The 25,000-nt window shown below is 42.7% G+C and overlaps 2 protein-coding genes across 2 annotated transcripts in view; both read left to right on the plus strand.

The window, feature by feature from the left end:
- The window catches only part of LOC306984569 (C-type mannose receptor 2-like), a gene marked incomplete at both ends in the record, with an annotated part of 8,407 nt that extends 681 nt beyond the window's left edge, over positions 1-7,726 (plus strand). The window contains 23 exons of the mRNA XM_079586042.1: positions 493-638; positions 712-824; positions 1,091-1,224; positions 1,310-1,533; positions 1,776-1,885; positions 2,020-2,138; positions 2,275-2,410; positions 2,501-2,583; positions 2,807-2,926; positions 3,029-3,130; positions 3,615-3,773; positions 4,025-4,107; positions 5,217-5,361; positions 5,483-5,524; positions 5,819-5,986; positions 6,069-6,188; positions 6,307-6,417; positions 6,507-6,539; positions 6,614-6,748; positions 6,829-6,975; positions 7,139-7,273; positions 7,387-7,541; positions 7,712-7,726. Coding sequence (XP_079442168.1) covers positions 493-638; positions 712-824; positions 1,091-1,224; positions 1,310-1,533; positions 1,776-1,885; positions 2,020-2,138; positions 2,275-2,410; positions 2,501-2,583; positions 2,807-2,926; positions 3,029-3,130; positions 3,615-3,773; positions 4,025-4,107; positions 5,217-5,361; positions 5,483-5,524; positions 5,819-5,986; positions 6,069-6,188; positions 6,307-6,417; positions 6,507-6,539; positions 6,614-6,748; positions 6,829-6,975; positions 7,139-7,273; positions 7,387-7,541; positions 7,712-7,726 — 2,735 coding nt within the window. The remainder of the gene's footprint in view (positions 1-492; positions 639-711; positions 825-1,090; positions 1,225-1,309; positions 1,534-1,775; positions 1,886-2,019; positions 2,139-2,274; positions 2,411-2,500; positions 2,584-2,806; positions 2,927-3,028; positions 3,131-3,614; positions 3,774-4,024; positions 4,108-5,216; positions 5,362-5,482; positions 5,525-5,818; positions 5,987-6,068; positions 6,189-6,306; positions 6,418-6,506; positions 6,540-6,613; positions 6,749-6,828; positions 6,976-7,138; positions 7,274-7,386; positions 7,542-7,711) is intronic.
- Positions 7,727-8,112: 386 nt separating this feature from the next.
- LOC306984570 (macrophage mannose receptor 1-like) lies at positions 8,113-17,432 on the plus strand (the record flags this gene model as incomplete). Its single annotated transcript, XM_079586043.1, has 27 exons — positions 8,113-8,275; positions 8,396-8,450; positions 9,163-9,229; positions 9,340-9,473; positions 9,551-9,594; positions 9,666-9,839; positions 10,077-10,231; positions 10,315-10,428; positions 10,503-10,618; positions 10,719-10,870; positions 10,981-11,186; positions 11,669-11,843; positions 12,334-12,555; positions 12,719-12,888; positions 13,023-13,093; positions 13,177-13,277; positions 14,001-14,120; positions 14,218-14,364; positions 14,533-14,687; positions 15,099-15,198; positions 15,391-15,626; positions 15,710-15,899; positions 15,982-16,233; positions 16,332-16,514; positions 16,777-16,827; positions 16,902-17,050; positions 17,178-17,432. 27 exons carry the CDS (start codon positions 8,113-8,115, stop codon positions 17,220-17,222), a joined length of 3,747 nt encoding a protein of 1,248 aa, XP_079442169.1. The 3' UTR covers positions 17,223-17,432.
- Between the last annotated feature and the right edge of the window lie 7,568 nt (positions 17,433-25,000).

Raw genomic sequence — 25,000 nt, forward strand, 5'->3', positions numbered from 1 at the left:
ACCATTTCAGTAAAACATTAGCAGTGCATATGACACTCAACTTTCAGCTTTACATCTCAGTCATGGGACTTTTTATGATAGAAAGTTTGACCATTATTTTTTGCAAGCAGAAATTTTCCCTCTGCTGGATATTATAAAACACTATTTGACTTAGAGGAACTGGTTAAGTTTCACCTGTTAAGTTGAATTCTTGAAATAAATCAACTTTTTGATGATATTCTAATTTTATGACCAGCACCTGTATGTAGAGCCGCTCTGGAGAAAACCATTGTGTCATCGTCCAGCTCAGGTCTCATATAATGCTGTCAATGCAGGAGATCAATATTATTGCTGAATACTAAATTAAATGTCCCCGACTAATGAAGTGTCAGGAAAACTCCATCAGTGACAGAATGGAGAAAACCCTTGTGAGAACCCAGACTCAGTCTCAGTTCTCCTCTGTTGTCCTCATGTTGTTTCTGATTGAATGAGAAACGCACTGTTTTCTAAAAGGCTTCGGTCAGTGTGAGGAGGGCTGGCGGCCGTATGAGGAGAGATGCTACTTCTTCTCCTCCGACATGAAGCCGTGGCACGAAGCGCTGGAGGACTGTGTCAGCAAGGGCAGTAATCTGATGAGCATCCAGGACATTCATGAGCGGGTGAGACACACCGCAGTGAGATGAGGAGTCACACTGACATGCGTTCGAGAGCTCACTCTTCTGGTGTTTTCAGATGTGGGTCCGGACGCAGATCGGGACCTCCATCTTCTGGATCGGACTGAATGATGTGGCGTCAGAGGGAAACTGGGAATGGAGTGACGGGAGTGTTTTCTATCCCTATCTGTCGTAAGTCAGATATTCACATTTTCAACCCATTTCTTGATGTATTCGTTGTGTAGCTCTGCATTGGGAAAAGATCCTGCTTTTGGGAGTTCTTGCAGGAACGCATTGTTTCTATTTTGAGAAATGGATGCAGAAGTTCCCCACACTGACCACCAAATATATTTTCATTTTCATAGTAAAAAAGTAGTAATATCTATAGTAAATGATATACATTTCTGTGATTGAACAATTCACACCAGCGTGACAGAAAGCCCTTCTGTGAACTGCAGGTATTGGAAGGAGGGTCAGCCGGATAACTGGGCCGATAATGAGGATTGTGGGCAGGTTCAGGGCGTCAGTGAAGGCCGATGGAACGATGAAACCTGCTCCGCCCGACGGCAGTACATCTGTAAACGACCAAACCGTACGTGTAAAGTATTTACCAGCGACATAGATCACCCACATGTGTACCCAGTGTATATTGAGTTTATATGCTTGTCTGTCTCCAGCTAACCCGGCTCCGCTCTGTGACACGGCCAACGGCTGGCAGCTCTTCGGCTCGAACTGCTACAAGCGAAGGGCCGGCGTTCGGAAGAGCTGGACGGCGGCTCGCAGTGACTGTGTCCGAGAAGGCGGAGACCTGGTGTCGGTCACGTCTTCTGAAGAGGAACAGTACATCACTAGCCGTCTGGACCCGTCCGCCTTTGACCTCTGGATCGGGTTTTCCACAATGGTGAGAATCGTCAGTGTCCGATCTTCTCCGAACCGCCTAATTCCCCACATGCACCGCAAGGTCTTCCATAAACAACAAAGACAATGAAGAGCCTGACCAATTTTTTTTTATTTCTTAAAAATAGACTGCTAGTGCACGACTACACCAGGGCATGCGTTCGGTCGCATGCTAAATAATCATAGCTCAAATAAATGCATTGTTTTACGCACAGCAGCGCCGCAATCACCTCCTTCTTTTCACAGAAATGCACAACTATATTCTGTCAAATTCAACCAGATGCCACGACTTTTACCTGGTCTGATGCGAGTACTTCCACGTACCTAAACTGGCCGGAGGGACAACCTGATCTCACGTAAGACAACTTTAAAACTAGTTACGATACCTGGTTAGTTTTATCAGTATGTTTTTCACTGTCTGGAGAGTCTATGATGAATAAAGCATTTAAATGTTCATGTAAATAACTGAAACTGTCCCTGTTGGATCTAGTGACAAAGCGAACGGCGTGTGCACTGCTATGATAAAAGAATCAGGAGAGGATTATGGGAAATGGAGAACACACACCTGCCGCTATGAGCGACCTTACATGTGCAAGAGAGCTTTGAATAGTAAGATTCCCTCTGTTGTGCACCGAGATACAGTATTTCACACGATTCTGTTATTAGTGGTACATTTCATCATTATAAACGTGCCTTAGACTGTTAGGGTTGAGTGAAAAATGCTCTCTTGTTTCTGTCACTTTAGCCATTTGTCCTCCTGGATGGTTGAGTTTCTCTGGAAACTGTTACTGGTTGGTCAGTAACCAGAATCTCTTGACCAGCTGGTATCTGGCTCAGACCAAGTGCTTTGACATGGGTGCAAACCTAGTGACCATCAAAAAGTGAGAATGCTCTCTTTGTAATGAAGAATACGCTTGGATTGTAATGGGTCACATTCATTGCTCATTTTCAGTGTATGTTTTCATCTCTAGTGAAGCGGAGCAGTTCTTCATTAATGCACAGTTGCCTGATTTCCACCAGGTAGATTTACCTGATCTGTGGATCGGGGTTTCAGGTGAGTGGTGCATACAATACAAGATTTTACCCTGACCCTTATCCAAATGAAGCTCTCCAAATGCTCCCACTGGAGGAAGAAACGTTCAGTTCAGCAACAGAATGACTATATAAGCCAAAATGTTGTCCTTGAAAGACAATAAAGATGGTCTCTGATCAGAAGTACTATGACCTGTATCAGTTATCTGTATGTGAACAATCTTTCTGATGTATAACACCATCAGATAAGGACCAAGATGGGACCTTTAGGTGGGTGGACAAAACTGCAGTTGAGTTTTCAAACTGGAGCCCAAATTTCCCTCAGAATACAGCAAACCAGTGGGACTGTGGCCAGATTTACACCGGTAAGATTCACGGTTGTCGGGAAGACACCCAACGTCACAATGTTAGCTTCAAAAGATTTTCTTGAAAATCTGAGCTGAATCAGTTTTTCTTCCCTGTAATAGGAAATTATGCTGGAAAGTGGGAAAGTACCAACTGCTTTAAAAACCTTGGATACATTTGCAAGATGCCAGGAGGCCAGAATGTGAAGCCCACTTCAGCTCCAGGTGAAAGTCCCACACACTCGTCTCATCTGAATGAACAGCTGTTAGTGTGTGTGTTCAGGCTGACACAAGCTTTCGCATGACGTCATCCAGTCACGATCTGCAGTGACGTGATGATCTTACCAACTGGTGTTTGCTTAGGCTCAGCGGTGCAGATACGCCTGAAGGACTTGATTTGCTGGATCCGGTGCGCTTGATTAGGGTTGAAGCTAAAAAGTGTGTTTGACTTGAAGCGGCGCCGTCCAGGCCGATCGGTGTGTGACATTAAAGAACCGACAGAGATGTCACACACCGATCGCTTCAAGTCCAACACAGCTAAACTGGAGCGCTGTGGCCTTCAGGAACTTTGTGTTGCAGCCTGGCTTAGTTTTGAACAGACAAATCAAATGTGAAAGCAGTTCAATTAGAATAATAGTTGGGTTAGTGTCAGTGTTGTGTTTTTCCTGATACATGTGAAGTTGGAGGTTCATTGAATGTTTTTCTGCAGACTCACACTGTGATGAAGGCTATCTGCTCTTTGGCGAACACTGCTATCACTTTGAGACCGAAACAGTCAAGACTTGGCAGAACGCAGAAAGTTACTGTGTGGCTCAGAACGGACACCTGGTCAGCATCCACAACCAGGAGACCGTCAGCTTTCTGACCGGTGCGACGGCAGACCTCTTTAAAACAATTGATCATCCTAGAGTTTCTCCAACACCATTTTTCACTCACAAAAGAATATATATGTGAAAACATAATGTTTGTAATATAAAGTATTTGAGTTATTTGTTTCATTGGGTTTGTAATCTAGTAAAAAAAGAAAAACAACGTTGGTCAAATTTCTATCGAAATACAGAGAATTGACAAATGTTCAAGCGTCACCGTATATGACGTCTTGTTTCCCTGATCTCACAGCGCACATGAGCAGGACTTCCTGGGTCGGTCTTAATGACATCGACAGAGAAGGAACGTATGTGTGGACCGACGGAACTCAAGCGGTAAGTTATCAGACCTTAAAGACCCACTCCGATGAACATCATGTTTTTCTAGGTGTTAACATGTTCTTGTGGCATTTTTCTGATGTTAGAGAACATATCTTGAGAAAAATAAGCTCAAAGTTGTATTTCTGAGTATTTCTACATTCAAATGACTGTGAATCAGTAGCAGACGCTAAAATGCCGTCTAAAATACACTGGAGTTGTGACGTAGTAACTCCACTGGGCGGGGCTAGTTAGTTAAAAAAGTTAACTCTCTGTTAACTTAACTTCATCTGTGTTAAAGCGATGTAGATTATAATGTAATGTAATGCGTTTTACAGGGGCTTTTTTGAAGTTGTGTTTTGTGTTTAATTTTACTCAGCAGCAGGGTCAGATACACACACACAAGCCGTTGCATGTCATTGTGAACAGAGCTCCGACAGTGGCGCTGAAATTGGAACACATACTGTAACAATACGTCACTTTCACCGTCGAGTTACGCCTGTCGCAGTCGTTTGTCCCCTCGTGTGTCAAGCCCATCACTCGTGAGAGAGTCAGTCAGTTTTTCAGATAGAGCGGTGACATTAGCATCATAATAATCCCAAAATTCCGAGCAATCCACTGATACTAAATATGTCCTTATTGATCACTGTGGGAGGGATGAAATATCGAGGTGAAGTCGAGCTGTTTTTTACCGCGACGTCTCGGAGTGAAATAATGATCGGTGATCAGAGCTCTCAGCAACGGGGAGAGGGAGGGTCGTCTCCGTGCCAACGGCTCCGCCCACAACACAGAGGCGAATTGCTAATGAGCTACTGCCGCTCTGCTGAAGCGAAGTCCCAGAAAACAGCACAGGTTGTTGAGATTTTGGCTAAAAATGGCATAATCATAATTTAAAGACCACTGGGAATGTTTAAAAATAGCTCAAAATATGTTCGGAGAGGGACTTTAAACTTCATCAAATGAACCAGTTCGTCTGACTGTGAGAAAGCTTCTGGTGCCTACCTGAGAAATGCTTAACACTATTTTGAGTTCAATCCTGTCCCTGAAGAACGACACTGGTTCTGGATGCAATCATTTAAAGCTTTATTTTGAGCATGTGTGAAGTCCAGTTCCTCTGCTCTCGGCAGGACTTCCTTCCCTGGGAGACGAACCAGCCCGATAACTGGCAGGGCAATGAAGACTGCATTCACATTCGAGGAACTGAGCACCACGACACTGGGAAAATCAACGACCTGCCCTGCACAGCCACTTACCCTTTCATCTGCCAGAAAGGTGGGAGCTTTTCCCGTTTGATCAGTCTTTTAATTAATTGGGTAATTGTATTGTGTACACATATTTTTCAATGCATTGTTTTAGTGAAAAATTGATTTATCTTGATTTTTTTTTTTTGCAGCCAAAGGTCAAGGGCCACCCGCACCCCCAACAGCCGGTCCAGGTACAGATTATATAATAAATGTATACAAATCCTGAAAATCGTTAACCCTTAGTGCATGCACAGTGGCCCATTAATCTTCAAGATTTTAGGATCCAGAAAAATGTAAATCTAAAAATACTACGAAAAATGCACAACACGGTAAGATGTTCCTTTTCTATTTAATGGCAAAAATGCTCTTTGGATCACGCTGGAGAAGTGTTTTCAGTTTTACTTTCGGCACAGTTCTGTCTCTTGGCATCTGACTGTAAGTGTCCACTTGTTCCACTCTTGAATCTGTTATTGGATCTCTGTCAGGCTGGAACGCGAAGTGCGGCTCCTGGCTCGCTGACCCGTTTAATGATTACTGCTACCTGTTCACCGCTCTGTCCATGAGGAAGTGGGCTGACGCTCGTGCAGACTGTGTGAATCAGGGTGGAGATCTGGTCAGCATCACTGAGCCGTTTGAGCAGGGCTTCATCCAAGGTAAGGATGCGGACACAGTTACATTTGGAGTTACGAATGGACTTTTCCAGATCCGTTTCACTCACTTCTGACATCCACACAGCTCAGATCCAGGCGGTTCCCACGGGAGTCTCTCTGTGGATGGGAGCTCATGACTCCATCACCGAGGGCGGCTGGACGTGGACAGACGGTTCTCCCTTCCGCTATATAAACTGGGCTGCAGGTGATGCTGAGAAAAGCTTTACGATGAGATAATAAAGCACCGTTCAAGCGTTTCGTTTCATTTATCCAGATTCGCGTTAAATGGAGAAAATAATCTGCACCTTTATTTACTGGTAAAGGAAACCCTGATGATTATTACAATGAAGACTGCCTGTCCATTTTGATCAACTCTGGAGCGTGGAATGACGATAACTGTGAGAATAAGAGAGGATATATCTGCAAGCGGCGAGGTATGTTCCGCTGCGCTGTTCATGCCCACAGAGATGAAATGTAGTGAAGTATTGATGCCGGTTAGAAAATATGTCTTCTCTCTTTCCAGGGAATACACCCGAGCCTCCTCCGCCACATGACGGTATGTTTGGCTTCTGTTTTTTGTGAGACTCGCATCTCTAGAGCCTTTCTGAGTTTTTGCTTGTCTTACTCTAGGTTTCTACACCGCATACACCTGTCAGGACTCCAGCTTGGTCCTTCACTGTTCCCAGAACAGCGTCATCAACATCCAGTCTGCTTTTTACGGTCGCCGCAGTGACAAGATCTGCCCGTATGGAGACGGGACCTCTGGTAAATCCCAGTACTAAGAGTGTCGATGAGTAGGTTTGAGCGATTCGTACAGTATTTCTGATGCACTGCTGAACGTTCAGGTGTGTGCACTGTCGAGGGCACGCTGGCTCTGGCCAGGAAGAGCTGCGATAACAGAGAGTTCTGTTTCCTGTTCGCACACGCTGACACTGACCCCTGCCCCACCGTCTACAAATACCTGGAGGTGGTTTTCAGCTGCGAGCAGAACGGTGAGACTAAACCTGTGTATGAACGAAATGACGAGACATTTTCTGTTTTTTACGTGACATCATCCCAATTAAGAAGAGGTTTAGGTGAAGAGGGAGAAATAGAACTTCTAATACAATAGTAAATGTTACAGTAGATGATCTTGATGAGTATGTGTGTGTCCAGTGTGTTTGAGAGGGCTCGGTGTGGAGGATGGGAACATCTCGAATGCAATGCTCTCAGCATCATCATCTCTCAGTGGGAAAGGACCAGATCAAGGCCGTCTGAAGGGGAACTCCTGCTGGATGCCCTCTGCTTCTGGTCTGTCTCCTTCACTTTCCAATCACACATGATAAGGCTTAGGCATGTGACGAGGAAACCAGAAGTCCTTCGCCTCCTCTGTCTGATGCTCAAGCTCACCCTGTGTGTTTCAGCCAACTCCTGGATTCAGGTGGATTTGGGTCAGCTGAAGAAGATCACCGGGGTCGTCATTCAGGGCTGCCCATCAACAGATCACTGGGTCACTAAGTTTAAGATCCAGACCAGCTCAGACGGCCTGAACTGGAATGACTACAGCAGTGACGGAGGGGTAAACACACACACACACGCACACACACACACACACACACACACACACACACACACACACACATACACACACACACACACACACACACACACACACACACAGTTGTTCCGAGGAGCATCTATCGGTGTAAAGATGGAGTTTCTGCAATGCTGATGGTGATTCTGTCACAGGAGTATCTGGGTTAACACACACACACACACGCACACACATGCACACGCACACGCACACACACACACACACACACACACACACACACACACACACACACACACACACACACACACACACACAGTTGTTCCGAGGAGCATCTATCGGTGTAAAGATGGAGTTTCTGCAATGCTGATGGTGATTCTGTCACAGGAGTATCTGGGTTAACACACACACACACACACACACACACACACACACACACACACACACACACACACACACACAATGCTGATGGTGATTCTGTCACAGGAGTATCTGGGTTAACACACACACACACACACACACACACAATGCTGATGGTGATTCTGTCACAGGAGTATCTGGGTTAACACACACACACACACACACACACACAATGCTGATGGTGATTCTGTCACAGGAGTATCTGGGTTCTGTGGACAGGACGACTCCGGAGACCCGCTTGTTAGGGACGCCGATCTCCGCTCAGTCCGTTCGGGTTCTGCCGCTGCAGTGGAACGGTCAAGTAGGATTGCGGCTGGACGTTCTGGGCTGCGTACCGGACTGTGAGTTCAACACAAGATCTTTTAAACTGAAATAGAAGTGTAATTAATCCCTGTATGTTCTCAGTGTGTAATAAAACAATCTGCTTCCTCTTTTTTGGGGGGTTGTTGCGGTTTCTTTAGATGCTGTTTCTTGCGGTGCAAAACCCAACCTGGACCATTCCATAGACAGAATGACGTAATTATTGAGTTTCTGAGTTTCTAAAAAAACACTGGTCCTCCTGATTCATCCTCCAGATTCAAATAATCAGCTGGTTAACAGAGCGATGACCCTAACACTGGACACAGATAATGCTGTGGAATAACAAATACTCACCTAAATCCTCCAATAGTGTAGCCTGGGAAAACCCAGACCACTTCCGGCAAATTTAGATTTGCTCTGCAAGTGGGTCTGGCAAAGAGCCCATTGAAACCCATTTCCAATCCGCCGAAATCGCGGCACCAATCAGAAACGTTTTACACGATGACGACAGAGCAGAGACGGTGACGCAGATTTTGTACATTACAGACATGGATGCCGCCGTGGAACATCACAACATCACTCGTTCGAATCAGCTATCACGTCTGTTTCAAGCGATTTAAAATGGTCATTTTCGTTAACACAAACAGAGAATTGCTGAGAGTCTCGAGATGTTTCTCCGTCGCTCTGCATACGTCATGTCATTCATCGCTCTGATTGGTTTTAGATCTATCCGACGTCCGTTGGTGACGCCCCTGTGGAAATGAATTGTCTATGGAGCTTTGCCAGACCCTTACTCAGTTACAACTGAGAGTGGTCTGGGTTTTCCCAGGCTACCAATAGTGCATATTGAAGAATAAATGTTTTAGATTTATGTTTTACTTTGAATCACATTCAAAAGCATTTCTCTGTGTGTTCTTGTTCATTTCAGGGTTCACTGCCCTGCTGGTTGTGCCAGAGAGACGTATTCTGTGTTCGGGACAGATGTGTATCGCGGGGTATGAGTATAATAAATGATGACCTGAGCCCTTGATTCTAGTGTAAGCATTGACCACGTACAGTACACATGAACCAAACGTTGCAGTTGAGGATTTTTCTTATGAATCAGGACTCGAATATCTGTGCGGCTGCAATCCACGCTGGAGTGGTTCTGAATGACATTGGAGGAGACTGTACTCTGCTCAAAGCTGACGGTCAGAACTTTTACAGCGGATCCACCAAGAACGGCATCGTATCCAGACAGTAAGTCTCCTCAGCCTTCTCCGAAACCCCTGCTGCCGAGCCAGATAAAGAGATATGTGCTGTGTGATGTGTTTCAGGTTTGACGGGCTCTACTCTGTGTCCTACCACTTCACTGATGGAGGTGAGAGAGTCTTCTGACTGTCCTCAACATCACTGCATACTGCACAGCTCTGACTGGTGTGTCTCTTTCAGAGCTTCGGTGTTCTGGTCCAGACTGGTACGAGTTTGGAGAGTTCTGCTATAAGCCGTTTGAAGAGAAGAAAACGTGGCGTAGCGCGCGGACGGCCTGCAGGCAGCTGGGAGCCGATCTGGCCTCGATCATGTCCATGACAGAGCAGAGCTGGCTGGAGAGCTACCTGTATATGGGTACGTGTGTTTATTGGCTTGTTTGTGTACAAATAAACACCATTTATGATTGAAATCGCAGCTAGCCTCCTGTTTTGGCTTGTAAGCTGCGTCACGTGTTTCCATGTACTGGGAAGCTTGTATCAAAATATACAAGTGCTCACAGGAGACGCATTTGAACATAGTTGACATTTTAACATTAGTACATTCCCAAGAGTGTGTGTGTGTGAAGACTTTTCTCTTTGTCCCGTAAAACAGCCACCAGTGACGTGTGGATCGGTCTGAATGATCTGGGCTTCTCAGGTTTGTTCTCGTGGTCAGATCATCACGAGGTCACGTTCACATACTGGGCTCCCGGAGAACCCAACAACCACTTGGGCTTTAACGAGGACTGTGTGGAGATGTTCCATCAGGTACTGCACTCCGTACACTGACAAACACACGTCTGGAATTAAACACTGGAGCAAGAATGTCAGCATAATGTTTTGTGTCTCAGACGGGCCGATGGAATGACGTCACCTGCACGGAGTTAAACACCTACATCTGTAAAATGCCCAAAGGTCACTATCCTCTACCCTCCGTCCAGCCCACCATCTACGGCTGTCCTCAGGTGAGTCCTGCGCTCGTGGGGGGACAGCAGTGACCCTGAGCCTGTCCAGCTGACCGTGTGTGTCTGTTCTGCAGGGCTGGGATGTCTTTGAATATTCCTGCTATTGGTTTGAAGAAGCTGCTAGAGGCCGCGAAGAAGCCAAAGTTTTCTGTGAGAGTCGAAACAGCACTCTGCTGCATATCATGGACCTGTGAGTGTGTGTGTGTGTGTGTGTGTGTGTTCGTTCACAGGCAGGAACTGCTTCTGTGCCAGTATAGCTGTAGTAACTGAGCTGCTGTTGCACTGTGCAGGTACGAACAGGCTCATTTTACAGCTCTGATGGGCCGATACTCTGGTGACTGGTGGATCGGGCTGCGGGCGAGAGGAGGCGAAGCGGGAGTCGACTATTACTGGGACAACAACGCTTTATTAACTTACACCAACTGGGGCCGCAACGAGCCGAGTAAACCAACTGAACTTTTCTGTCCTAGATCTTACACCTGAGCGCTGTTTAGACTTTAAGTCAAATGACATCATCATTCATAAACCAATCAGACTTTATTGTATCTCTAGATAACCATGCTGGATCATGTGTCACTATGACGACGGCCCCGCTGGCAGGATTCTGGAATAACAAGCAGTGTGAAGAATCATTTCCCTTTGTGTGTGAAGCTCCCAGGAACGGCATCTCTCCGCCGACACGCGCTCCGACTCCGCCGCCGGTGACGGGATGTGACAGCGGCTGGGGTGGAGAGCCTCACTTCAGAAACTGCTACAGGGTGATTCAGTTTCGTCTTTTAACGACTATGGGTTAACTATAGGCTAACCCTAACCCTATGGTTACATGCAGACCAGAAACGTTAAAAGTAGCTCAAATAGTAGAGCGTTGGCACTTGCAACGCCAAGGTCATGGGTTCGATTCCCAGGGAAAGCAAGAACTGATAGGAATGCAAATGTGTACTTTGAAATGCAATGTAGGTCACTGTGGATAAAAGCGTCTGCCAAATGCGTAAATGTAATGTTAGAGGGAAAATAGACAAGATAGGGACTCCTTGTTTTACAGGACCTCAATTTATTGGATGCGATGGTCAAGATTGAAACTTTAGTGCCTTTTGTGTCATTGTCAATCAAAAAACATAAACAACATTCTCTGGTTAGACAGAGAGAGAGAGAGTGTGTGTGTTTCAGAGAGAACGTCCAGAATGAGTGAATGTGTTTTAATTGTCTTCTCGTTGATCTATTTGTGTTTGTGCTTCTGCAGTTGTTCACAGTGGACTTTCCCCAGAAGAAAAGCTGGCAGGCGGCTAGAGACGACTGTCTCACCCGCGGAGCCGATCTGGTCAGCATCCACAATCCCGCGGAGGAAATTTTCCTCTCCAGCTATTCAAAGGGAAAGACCAAGTGGATCGGACTGAGCGTCAACCTGGTGGAGGGAGGTTTGTTTTTCCTCCTGCTGATTCGCTCAAGTAAATAATACTTAGTTTGGCGCAGCTGACCTGAATAGAATAGAATAGAATGTGGCGTTTATACAGCGCTTTCATATGTACAACTGTACACCCAAAGCACTTTACAATCATATCAGGAGGTCTCTCCTCAACCACCACCAGTGTGAGCATCCACTGGGATGATGCGACGGCAGCCACGGTACAACGGCGCCAGTGCGCTCACCACACACACACACACACACACTACAGGTGGAGAGAGGAGAGAGAGTGATAGACCCAACTCAATGGATGGGGATTATTAGGAGGCCATGATTGGTAGGGGCCAATGCGGGTGGAATGTGGCCAGAACACCGGGGTTACACACACACTCTTTACGAGAAGTGCCATGGGATTTTTAATGACCACAGAAAGTCAGGACCTCGGTTTTACGTCTGATCCGAAGGACGGATGTGTGACCTGTGTCTATCCTTCCTTCTCCAAGGTTACCACTGGAGTGACGGGACGCCTGTCAGTCACACAAACTGGGGCCATGGTGAACCGAATAATCACAATGGGCGAGAAAATTGTGTGGAGATGGTGACCACAGTCAATGGGACGTCCTGGTGGAACGACCTGAATTGCGACGCCCACCAGGACTGGATCTGCATGATTGCTAAAGGAAAGAAACCGATTATACCACCGGTGCCTCCGTCCCCCGTTCCAGGTAACTATAGAAGCTACTCTGACCAATGAAAAAAGTGTGCTCCATTTCTGTGGCCTGAGTTTGGTTTGGAAAATGTGTTTAGGAAATTGAAAGCTATTACTTTGCGAAATCTGAAAAAGAACGGTTTGTATTGTAAAAAAGGTGTTTGTTTATTTTCTTCCAGCTCCAGAGTGCGGATCGAACCCGGGCTGGAGGAAGAACAATGGCATCTGTTATTACTATAATGACACCGATATCGTGGACTTTCACGTGGCTCTTGTGAGATGTTATGAAGAAAAAGCTCAGTTGGTGTCTATTGCTGATGAAGCCGAGCAGTCTTACGTGGTCAGCCTGGTACGGCTTCAGTTTTTCTCTATTGCTCCAGGCTTTTGAATGTTTGATCAATAATGCTTTTGTTTTCTTCTCTGTCAAGCATTAGTGTTTGGATGGTTGTAACGGTCTGTCTGGCTTGATGTTGTTGGGTTCAGGTAGGCACCGGTCAGGCGGCGGCAGCCTGGATTGGCATGAGAATGTTGGGGGTTGCGGGTGGAGAGTATCTGTAAGCCTTAAAACATTTGAGTGTTATTAGTGCTTGTCTTTAACATATTCTTTGGCATGACGGTCAGCTGTTTCTCTGTGCAGGTGGATCGATCTGTCTCCGGTGACGTATGTGCACTGGGGTCCCGGAGAGCCCAACGACGCCAACGGAGAAGAACAGTGTGTCCAGATGAACAGACATCCAGGTGCAGTTCATGCTCAATTATTATTTCATGCTACATAGTAAAGTAAAGCTTAATTTAATGTACATGCTATTGTACTTCATTTTGACATGTCTTAAAAATATTCAACTTCAATCGAAAACTTAAATTATTATTATTGATGATGTTCTTATTTTATGGCTGAAAACCCCTAACATCATCTCCTTTTCTTTAGCATAACGCTGCCATTTAATATGTTTCTTTTAATGGATGCTTCTGTAACAAATTACCAATATTAATAGATGAGGATTATGAATTATTTCTGTAATCAATACAAGAAATACAGCGTGAACAACGATAAAAAAATACACAATCCAAAAGGAGTGTGTGTACGTGTGATGCTTAAAAACCATGATTCGTTTTAAACACTGACAGATGTGGATCACACAGACTTCACATTCTTGTGTTACTTGTACATTTATTAAGTGTAGCTGTATATTTATTTATCGTATATTAAATGGGAATAGGAGCGGGCTTCACTCAGTGATTAAAGTAAACTTTAAGAGTGCTGGCCTGAATAATTGGAATATTTAGAACAGGAGAGAGGCCGCACTATGCATAAATAGTCTTTTTATTTGCACAAACGCGTTTCGGCGCGTGCCTTCTTCAGTGTGCACTTATATTTATCGTATATTAACACATATTATGTTTTTAGTGTTCGAGATCAAAGTGGTTTAAATGTGAAGTTTTTTTCTTTTTTTTCGATAGGTTCATGGAATGATGCGAACTGTGGACGTTCCAGCGCTGGTTATGTGTGTAAAAAATATCCAGGAAATGACCACACGCCTCCACCTCCAACGGCATCATGGGAAGGAAACTGTCCCGAGGGTACATCTGATATAAAGCAACATACATGAATCAAAAACTGGCTGGTCTGGTGATGGTTCAGTGTTTTTTGAAGACGTTGTGGTTTTTATTCTCCCAGGATGGATGAAATTCCGCAACAAATGCTACATATTCAAAGGAAACCACCACCATCAGTCTGAGATCAAGGCCAACTGGACTTCTGCGCGGGACTGGTGCCGACAGCAGGGAGGAGATCTCGCCGTCATCGATGATCAGAACGAAAATGGTACTTCATGAGATCTCATAATAATCTACAGTATTTGTTAATATGATTTCAATTGTAAAAAGAGCTTTGCAGTGTTTGCAAGGTGAGCCCTAAACTGATCTTTTTATTATGATGGCAAAACCTTCAGGAAATGCAAGTCTTCATGTTCATGTTCAAATTTCTCTCCAGATTTTGTGGCCAGTTATCTCAGGGATCTGGTTGTGCCAGTTTGGATTGGTTTATCCGATACGCTGCATGAAGGGAAGTTTGCCTGGAGTGATGGAGTCAGTCCGGTCTTGTACACAAACTGGGCCGATAAGGAGCCAAACAACGCTGACGGGCAGGTGAGAAGATCCATATGGGGATCAAATTCAGAATTTGACAACTGGATTCTTTCAATTCATGAGTTGTAATTTGAATCAAAGTAGCCAAATTTTTATTTGAATTGAAAAGACAGTAAGGGGAATTTATTTCTCCATCTCTGTTTGCCTGTCTGGCCTATAAAACCTGAAGATTTGAGACTTTTCAGCCAATCTTTCAAAATATGTCTTCATTAAGTTTTAATTTTCCAGCTAAAAAATACTTAGTTACTTAAATTGAATTTAATCTTCAATTCTGTTACTTAATTCACTTCTGTTCCCCCCCAAAAACTTCTCAATGATACTGATGACTGAATTATGATATATTGAACATCAATTCTTATAGTATTTTATGGTAGCTGAAGATGATGCTGAACTCTGGTGTCTTTCTCTCAGGAACACTGTACTTCAATCACCCATAATCACCTGGTCACGGGCCGCTGGAACGATGAGCGATGTGACCACGAGCGAGGATGGGTGTGCTCTAGGAAGAAATGTACTTACATCTTCATTTTCAAATCAACTGTGCAAGACTAAACTGTGCCAGTCATGTGCTCCAGGCTCCAGGCTCCAGGAACAGGGCTGGGAAACATGACAAGAGTTTAAAGAGTTAGCGATCTGATTTGTTTCACATATCAGTAGATCTCCTCTAACCTTTGACGCTTGTATCTCCTGCCGTCTTCCGCAGCGAGCAGCATTCCCGTCCCGCCGCCCACAAGCTCGCCGTGTGCCTCCGGATACATCACCTGGTACAGCAACTGCTATAAGCTGATTTCAGAACCCAAGACCTGGGAAGAAGCTCAGCAAGCCTGTGTGAAGGAGGGTGGAAACTTGGCCAGTGTGGACATGAGTTACGACCAGGCCTTCATATCTGGAGCCGTGCAGCAGGGCAAGACGGACGCCTGGATCGGACTTCGCCGACTGGTACAGTAGATGATGATAATTACATACTGTACATTACACAACAGACGGTGAGCAGACCTCAAGCTGTCGCTCTTCTTCTTCAGCCTGACAGCGATTCGTACAGATGGTCTGATGGTTGGCCTGTCTTCTTCACTCACTGGGGTCCAGGAGAACCGACCAATCACAAGGGAGAAGGGTGTGTCAGCATGCACGCGCCCTCACACTTCATCCAGGGCACTTGGAATGACACGGCCTGCAATGATGCCAAGCCTTACATCTGCAAAATCACTAAAGGTAAAGCTGAGAAAAGATGCTGACAGACAAGCATCAAGCCCTTCAAATCGATTACAAACGTCTGTCTGGATTCTCTCTGCAGAAAAGCCTCCGGCGACGCCGGCTCCGGGCGATGGGAAGTGTTTGCCAGGCTGGTGGACGTACGGACGTCACTGCTATTTTGTATATAACGGAAAAGTGGGTTTCTCGTGGCCAGAGGCGAGACACTTCTGCCAAGAGGTGAATGGGGGCGAATTAGCCTCAATTCACAGTCGAGCTGAGGTGGAATTCATCAGGAATATCAATTACACCAAGTACCACTATGTTTGGATCGGCCTGACCAGAGATCGCTCATGTACGCAACAGAGCTGTTTATCTGTCTTTCATTGCCGTGCATTAGCTGTAGATGCTGTATAAGATACACTGATCATGTGCTGATGATTGTGATTGTAGTTGGATGGGGCTGGACGGATCTGACATCTCTGGGCTTCACCAACTGGGCTCCTGGAGAACCCAATGAAGCCGTTCACGATGGCGACTTCGGCAAAGAGAACTGCGTTGAGATGTATCATGACGGCACATGGAATGACAACTACTGTGTGCAGAAGAGAGGCTTCGTGTGCCGACACCGGCAGTGTACGTCACATCATTCACACGCCGTTTGCTCTGTCACGCTTGACAAACACATTTACGGCTTTGACTCGGAATCAGCATTCAATCCGACACGTTTATCAAAATTCTGATGTTAGACATCTCTATATCTAAAACCTTAAGATAGACCTAGCTCATATGAGCTGACTAACACAGTTCAGAGAGACGAGACAGAAATCCCCATCCAGACCATCCTGATCTCATGCTGTCTGAAACTGCTCCTAACGGCACTTTCTCTTGTTTTTAGATTATGTGACAGATGATAATGGGATCGTCATCCCAACCGACGGATCAACCAGTGAGTTCATATACAGATTGGTTTTGAAATAAACGGTGTTGTTGTTGTATCTGAATCTGTTGTTTGTGGAGCAGCAGACAGCGGTCTGATCGCCGGGGCTGTGATTGGGGCTATTGTGTGTGCGGCGCTGATACTGGCCGGCATGTACTACGTCTTCAGTGTGAAGGGTGTCAGACCAGGACAAATCAGCATCTTCAAACAAGAAACCAAGAATATCGATGTGGTAAGTTTAATTCATTTTGACTTGACCACTTGACATCTCGTTCTAGCCAACGTGACCAAACCATGTACTGCAAGTTTAACCTGAATAAGAGATTAAGTGCTCAGCATTTTTTACAATCTGTTAACAGCCTGCATTCACTAACCCGAACTTCGCTGGAGAATCTGAATCATGAGCTGTGAGAGATTCATCTGCTCCTGTACAGAAACTAAAGCACTGGAACATGTTCAATCAACACTGAAACTCAATCATACAAGCATCTTATCATTTCCTGTAGATTTAAAGTTGTTTTTTGTGTATGTGTGCTTGCATTCTTGATTTTAAATTTGTTGTGATGATGTTTATTGTCTGTACAGTTGTTTCTTGAAATAAATTTGAAATGTGTACTTGCTTTATATTTCTGAATTTACAAAACAGCATAAGATATTCTTCATAATGTAACGGATTATATTTGATTACTTTTCTAAATTTCTAACAAATTTTTTCAACTGTTAATCTTTTTTAAACATTTAAACCAGGCAGGGGTTAACCTCTAAAAAACAGAGATTTAGTTAAAGAATTAGCTTATTTTCTATCAGAGTTAGTTCTGGCTGCAGATAAAGTCCTAATTGTTGGTGACTTTATAATATCCATGTAGATAATGCAAATCCCAATGCGGCTTTTTCATTTAGAGGCATACTGAACTCTATTGGAGTCAGACAACATGTCTCAGGACCCACTCATTGTTGTAATCATACTCTAGATCTAATACTATCACAGGGAATAGATGTTGATGCCGTTGAAATTCTGCAGCAGAGCGATGACATCTCAGATCATTATTTAATCTCATGTATACTTAAATTAGCCAAGGCTGCAAAGCCGACTCACTGTGATCTAGATCAGATAAATCCCATCACATAGAGACTCGTTCACCTAGATATCATCATATAGAGACTGTGTCTGTTCCCCGAATTTGGAAATCCAAAAAAACGTCTAGATGTGCTGTGTTTGACGGAAACCTGGCTAAAACCAGACGATTACATTGCTTTAAATGAGTCAACCCCACAAGATTATGGTTATAAACATGAACCTCGTCTGAAACGCTAAGGGCGTAATTATAGTAATATGTTTTAAAGTGTTGGTGCTTCATGTAACACTATCAGGTTTGAGATTTTTGCTGGCTACTGTATACACGCCACCAGGGCACCATACAGACTTTATCAAAGAATTTGCTGATTTTCTATCAGAGTTAGTACTGGTTGCAGATTAAGTCCTAATTGTTGGTGATTTTAATATAGCCTTCATGTAGATAACGAAAAATATGCATTGGATTGGCATTTAAAGACATTCTGAACTCTATTGGAGTTAGACAACATGTGTCGGGACCGACTCATTGTCGTAATCATACTCTAGATCGCATACAGTCAGCTGCAGTTCGTCTGAGCCAGTCCCTTGGCAATGTGACATTTTTGGTAAAGAGGTGCACATCGGCACTTGTGCTGAAAGTCGGCGTGTCCTGAAGTTGGGTAACACTGCTGTATACGAATCTGAGCCGGGTCGATATCATCAGTGAACAGTTCCTCTGTCAGAACAAGCAATCGTGTCTATGTTCAGAGTGTTTGATGCCCATGTGTACATACTACTGATCCTCACAAACTTCTCCAAAACACAGACGTGTGCTGTTCAGGTCTTGCCTGTGCTCTCGCAAGGCATAATTGTGTATTCGAAAAGTGCCTTTGGCTCTAATTTATATTGTTAACTATATTCTAAATAAACTAAAAATATATATATATTTCTTTTGTCCTCACATTCCTTCTTGTAGTTGCCTCCCAGTCACATATCTGACTGAAAGGCTCATTATGCGGCTCATTATGCAGGTCATTGTCTCCTCAGGTGTGAATCCCAGCATTATTCTTGATCATTCACACCTCCACGCATATTGCCTTAGTAAACAAAAAGTGTTGTAAAAAATGTAAATCAATATATTGTTTTATGTGATGATTTTCGCATCGTTTTGAAGCAAAAACTAGGATACAACATCCAGTACTCAGAAGTCTTGTGGACACATATTTAGTATGTGTTTTGTGGCCTTATTTCAGTGTCTTATTTTTCAATAACCATGCATAAACGTTATTCACTCAAAAATACAAACGTACATACATGCTGCTCCCACATTATGGTAGCCCTTTGTGCTAAATACAGTGTAATGAGACTTTTGCCATTAAGGAGAACAGGTCATGTTCTTTCAAACTATCAACTTCAACATAAAATGTAAAACAATTAGGTTTGGTTAGAGCATGATTTAAATTGGAAAATCAAAAAAACTCAGTCAGTTTCAGAACCCATCTAACTGCTTACTGGAACCAGTTTTAAAAAAAAAATGGTTAGCTGCTTCTAAAATGGTCTTTTGTATCTTTGCTGTGGTGTATAATGGGAGGTGTGAGAAACCAAACTGGGGTCGAATGGGATTCTTTTTTTATTCATTGAAATGCTTTGCAATGTTTAAATGTGTTGTTATATCATATTTTTAATTAGGGCACTTACAAAATCTTATTATACTGAGGTTTATTTTGTGAACTTAATTTTGGGTTGTTTACATGTCTGTCAATTTGTGCCCATGAGTATAAAAGCCCAGTAGCTGAACTTCTACAGCTTTGTTACTGATGGAAGTTGGAGAGTAATGAAGCTACTGAAGGTCGGAATTATTGAGAGTAAGAAGTTTGTTTTAATGTTAATTTTTTTTTTTAAATGTATCATGCTAACTTCTGTTTTCTCTATATAGGTCTGAAATCTAATGTTGTCTGATGTGGTTTCTAGAAATTCTGGCCAGAAACTTACAAGGTCTGTCACTTGTGACATTTGTGATTTCTCACATCCAATTAATAATCCCTTTAAGATGCATCATGTACCATAATTGCTTATGTTGCAAAATATGACCAGTATGTCTTTTAAAGTGCTTTAACAGTCAGACCCATTATCTGGCCCATCAGGATCCCTAGAGCAGTGAAAACGGCTGAAAAAAAGGCAACGGCACCTCTCAGGGTCTTAGGTGCACTTTCTCCGAAGTACATGGGCTGGACGTTCATACTAACACCCGCATTTACCCCCACAAGCACACGTGCCAGAATGATCATCTCAAAGGACCCAGCCGAGCGACTGGTCAGAGCCAGGACGGCACTCAGAAAGGGAAAGCTGTTGTTCAGCAGCAGGGAACCTTTCCGCCAAACTTAATAGGCGGTTTCATTGGACATTTTCAAAGTAGTTTTAAACAATATGAGGATAATGAAACATCAGGTTGTAGATGTTTTAACTAGTTCTGTATTGATATTGAAATTTGATTGGATTTGCTTGTGTGTTGTAAGAAAAAAATTATGTGGACGTCGAAGATCTCAGAAATGAAGTTTATTACAGTAAAGTAGTGGCAAGGTACACAAAAGCACCTTGGGTTCACCGGTGTCAGAATGAACCCAGATCATCCAAATCTCAAACCTTTTATCCTGGTACAGTTTACAACTCTTAATGCAAATGAAGTTGCTCTTATCGTGACAGCTGTGGTCTGTATGTTAATGAAGTTGAGACACCCCCTTGTCTGAGAAGATTCTCTGTGTCCCATTCCCATTCTACAATTGATTACCATTTGTTCAGGATATGATCAACCCAAATGGTCAACTCTTAATGTAAATGAAATCAGAACAGCAAAAGGTTTAGATGATACAATCTATCTGAAGTGATCACATCTTTGATCTTCTGTTAGAACGGTCAAATGTTTTACGGTGACCAGCTATTTGTTGTCCCTGTAATCAAAATGGTCGTTGGTTGCCCTCTGTGATACTATTTATTTACATATTACTGAGATTGGATGTAATTGTCTCTATATGATAATTAAGCTCTTTTAAGTGAAGGAACATTCTGATATAAATGTATATATTGGAGTGGAAGTTGGATCGGGGCAGAATATAATTTCTTACAGTGTGTATTTGTGTATATATTGATGAATATTATCTGTTAAACTCAAACGAACTGTGTCTGTCAGTCTGGGCCAGGACGCTCTTGTAAAAGAGATTCTTAATCTTAATGTGCTTCTTTTCCTGGTAAAATAAAGTTAATAATAAAAGTGGATATGTCAGAGTCTCATTAAACCCTCTCATTTAGTAATTTAGTCTTTATTTTAAAATCAAGAGCAGGCACGGCTGTAGTATCTGTCATACGTACTAGACACACCGTTCTCACACATTATATCATTACACAACACATGAACACAACAAGAGTCATTTGCAATTAGAATGTGCAAGTCTTCCGGAGTCTTCCTTTTATTTTTAGCTATACAAAACAGCTCGTAATGCTCAACTCATGAAAGGCAATCTAATGGTTTTACCTGATCTTGTCAGTTTTATAATGTAGTGATTTATAATTTTGTGATTTAAATCTAACCCTAACCCTTCTGTTTCATGACAGGTGCATCTTGGAAGTTGGGAGAAACCAAGTGTAGAAGATGAAGGGGAATGTATGTTTTTCAATGAGGAAATACAGTATGCATATGTGACTGGTAGAGAATCTTTAAAATTTGCGTTGGCTCTTTAGAAGTGGTTAATTGTTAGTGGTAGCGTATATTTCTAATTGCAAGATATGCCCACTGGTGTTGAACCGTGGCTTGACATTGAGTACACCTGTGCGCTCAATCATGGAGGTGCGTCATGTTCTGGTGGCGTGATTAAAAAGCCTGTCTAAGTGGCATTGTCATTCTGCTTTGAGCTGTGTCTGGTAGCAGGCTATTTGTTCTTATGTCCCGTCGCCCTCCCTGGTGAGTTGTTGGCTTTATTGCTTTCTCAGTTGCAGATCACGGTCTAAATGTATGTTTGTCATCAGGAATGTGTGTACGTGAGGTAGCAAAAGCCGGTAGCATAAAGCTTGTTGTTGCCTAAGAATTTCCCCTCTGAGCCAAGGAATATTTATTGTGGGTCTTCTCTTTTTGGTAGGGATGAAATGAAGTGATATTGATGCACATTCGTGCTTTTACTGGCAGGTGCGGTCCAAGAGCGCTAGCTGCTGTTTTTTTAATATACCAGTTTGTGTTCTTGTTTCATTGTCCTGCTCGTACGGCTGACTGCATTGGACGTTGCGGTGTCGAACCACTGTATCTACTGAGCTCTGTAAAGACTACGAAATGCGCTGTCGTAGTGGGCATGCGTGTTTTATGAGCTATCATATTAAGTTAACACGCTGGTAGTTTGGTCCATTTAAAGCAGCTTGAATGATCTTACAGAGTATTAGTCCTGATGTTAACGTCATTTTGGTTGTTTGTGTAATCTTTTCTTTTTGTTTTCTTTCTTTGGTATTATAAATTTCTTTGCCAGTATATATCCACCTTTGACTATTTGAACTGTGATTCTGAAGCTTAACAGAAGGGGAGAGTGTATTTGTTTTCGTTTTGGTTACGGTTTCTTTATTTTGTTTATCACTTGCTTTAAGAAACTTTATTCACAGAGTTGTTGTGTGTTGTCCCTTTTGGTTAGGTGGATTGATTATGGTCTCTTATAAATTGTGGGTATTTAATTGGTAAATGTTGTATGAGATCTATTTTTAGGATGTTTTAAATGAATGATTTTTCCTGTGCGAAATACATCTTTTATAATTTTGGAAAGTCACTTCTCTGTCTTTCATGCAATCCGAACCAGCAGGGTCCTTCTTATTGTTGTAATTCTTTTGGTTCAATTCTTTTTGGGGTATTTTGATTTATTTTTACTTTCCTAGGTTGAGAAGTAACCTAGGTGGCGTAGTCTTTTTTTTTAATGTTTAGCCAAAGGTTACACATACATGGCTGTTAAAAAATAATTTGTGGATTAGGGCATGTACAGAAAGTTCTTTTTTTTTAATGAAATTTGGTTTGTTGAATTTAATTTCTGGTTGCTTGTATAAATGCCCACAAGGTGATCCTGCATAGATTGTCAGTCTGTGATGTAGGTTGGAGAGTGAAGAACCAACTGAAGCGAGGGTAAGACATTTATTTCTATGTTGTCGTCTTGTAGATATCTACTCTTTATGTATAGTTGTATTTTCATAATAAATATAGAAAGTTAATATTGAGCTTAAATATAATGACCCAATCAAGAGTTGTTTCATTAACAAGTGCTGTTGGAGACACGAGTTTTATTGAGACATGGAAGTGAAGAGTTCTGTCAAGAGATTAAAGACAAACTGTCTGAAGATATGAGCTGTCCAGGTATGGCATATATTGTATTTATATATTTTCTGTTCTTGTGTTTCTATAGTCTTCACTGATTTTTCTTCCTGTTAGTTATTGTGGCTTATTTTATACATCAACGATGTGTGAATCTGAGGAATTAGTTAATTGCTTTTTCATTGTCACTGGAAAAGGCTGGGTAACATTCATCTATATCCCACGTAAAGCTTGAATGGTGTTTATCCCACAGCTTTCAGAATATTCAGAATTAGTTATTTGAATCTGAACCATTTCTAATAAGGACTGTCTTTGCATACCTAACAGATGTAAAGGGACTTTTTTTATATTAAGCATAACCATTTCAGTCCTTTGGATTTGTGCAATTCACTTTTTATTTTTACAAATACACAGTATTTGAACATTGTATTAAGAACTTATTTGTTCTTAATATTGAACCATTTAATAGTTTGCCCTGTAGGCATTTACGAGCACATTATTTATTGAGTGACATACATTTCTGTTTAATACTCCTGAAATTGTTGCTTCACCTTCATCTCATGTATCCAATTTAAGACTAGTTTGTCCATTGTATCACTGGGCCCTTTGTATTTGTGTGTTCCCCCCCTCCCTTGTATTTTCTGACTGCCCTGTCTTTGCATTTTTTTGTTGCTTTTTGTGTTTATGAGTTAATGTCTTCCATACATCTTTTATATGTTCCTTGCCTAATCTGCCATTATGCTGTTTTATGACCCTGTCCCATTGACTATTTTATGCAAATTCCTATTTTCATAAAACGGTTATGTTTTGTATTGAAATGTATTGTAAAAAATCTTTTGTCTTTACTGTTTTTTTAAATTATATTTATGCACTTGTTTTCATTTAGTGGCTGTCTTATGTTATTTTTCTGCTTTGTGATTTTTCTCTATGCCTTTGTCAAGTCAAGTCAAGAATATTTGTATAGCGCTTTTCACAATACAGATTGTATCAAAGCAGCTTCACAGTATTAAATTAAAATAATAATAAAACGTCCATGTTTGGTAATGCTAATCAATAGTAATATTGATTGATTCATTAAATTGAATATTTAATATTCAATTTAACATATTCTTTGTGCCCATTTCTATTTGTGTCTGATGCTGCTTTTTCATTTAGCTTGTTTAATTTTTTTTTAATCCCCATTGATGTAATGGCTACTTTGGTTCACTGGGTACTTCATTCATTTTCATGACTTTGTGAAAATGTGGAGAACTGTAAGTGTTTAACCATTGGTCTTGGGTGGGACTTGTGTTTGACTTGGGTGGGTGGGACTTGTGTTTGACTTGGGTGGGTGGGACTTGTGTTTGACTTGGGTGGGTGGGACTTGTGGATTTTGAGTGGGTTAGACCCTAACCCTAACTTGACTTTCAACCCTGCGCCTCAACAGTCCAGCAACTATAGATGCATATCAGAGTTATGTCACCACCTCTGCCTAGGTCCCCACCTCTAATGGCGCCATCTGAGTTTGTTGTCCCCTTGGTTCCATCTGGCCCATTAACCAAAGATCCATCTACCAAAGGTCCATTCATTGACTGTGCCATATTGTACATCCTGGTTATTCTGCTGGTGCTTTCGGCCATGTTCTCCTTCACTGTTTCATCCGTCACTGTTCCATCCGTGATCTGCTCCGTGGTGGTTTCCTCTGTCAGCACCTGCCTTGGTCACGCCTTTCTCCAGCTCCACATCTTTCTCCAGCTCCACATCATTGAGCTGCCACTCATTCTCTTTTGCATCTCTATTCATATCACTTTCATTTT

The sequence above is a fragment of the Phoxinus phoxinus genome (genome assembly GCF_949152265.1).
Source record: "Phoxinus phoxinus genome assembly, chromosome: 17".
Taxonomy (NCBI): domain Eukaryota; kingdom Metazoa; phylum Chordata; class Actinopteri; order Cypriniformes; family Leuciscidae; genus Phoxinus; species Phoxinus phoxinus.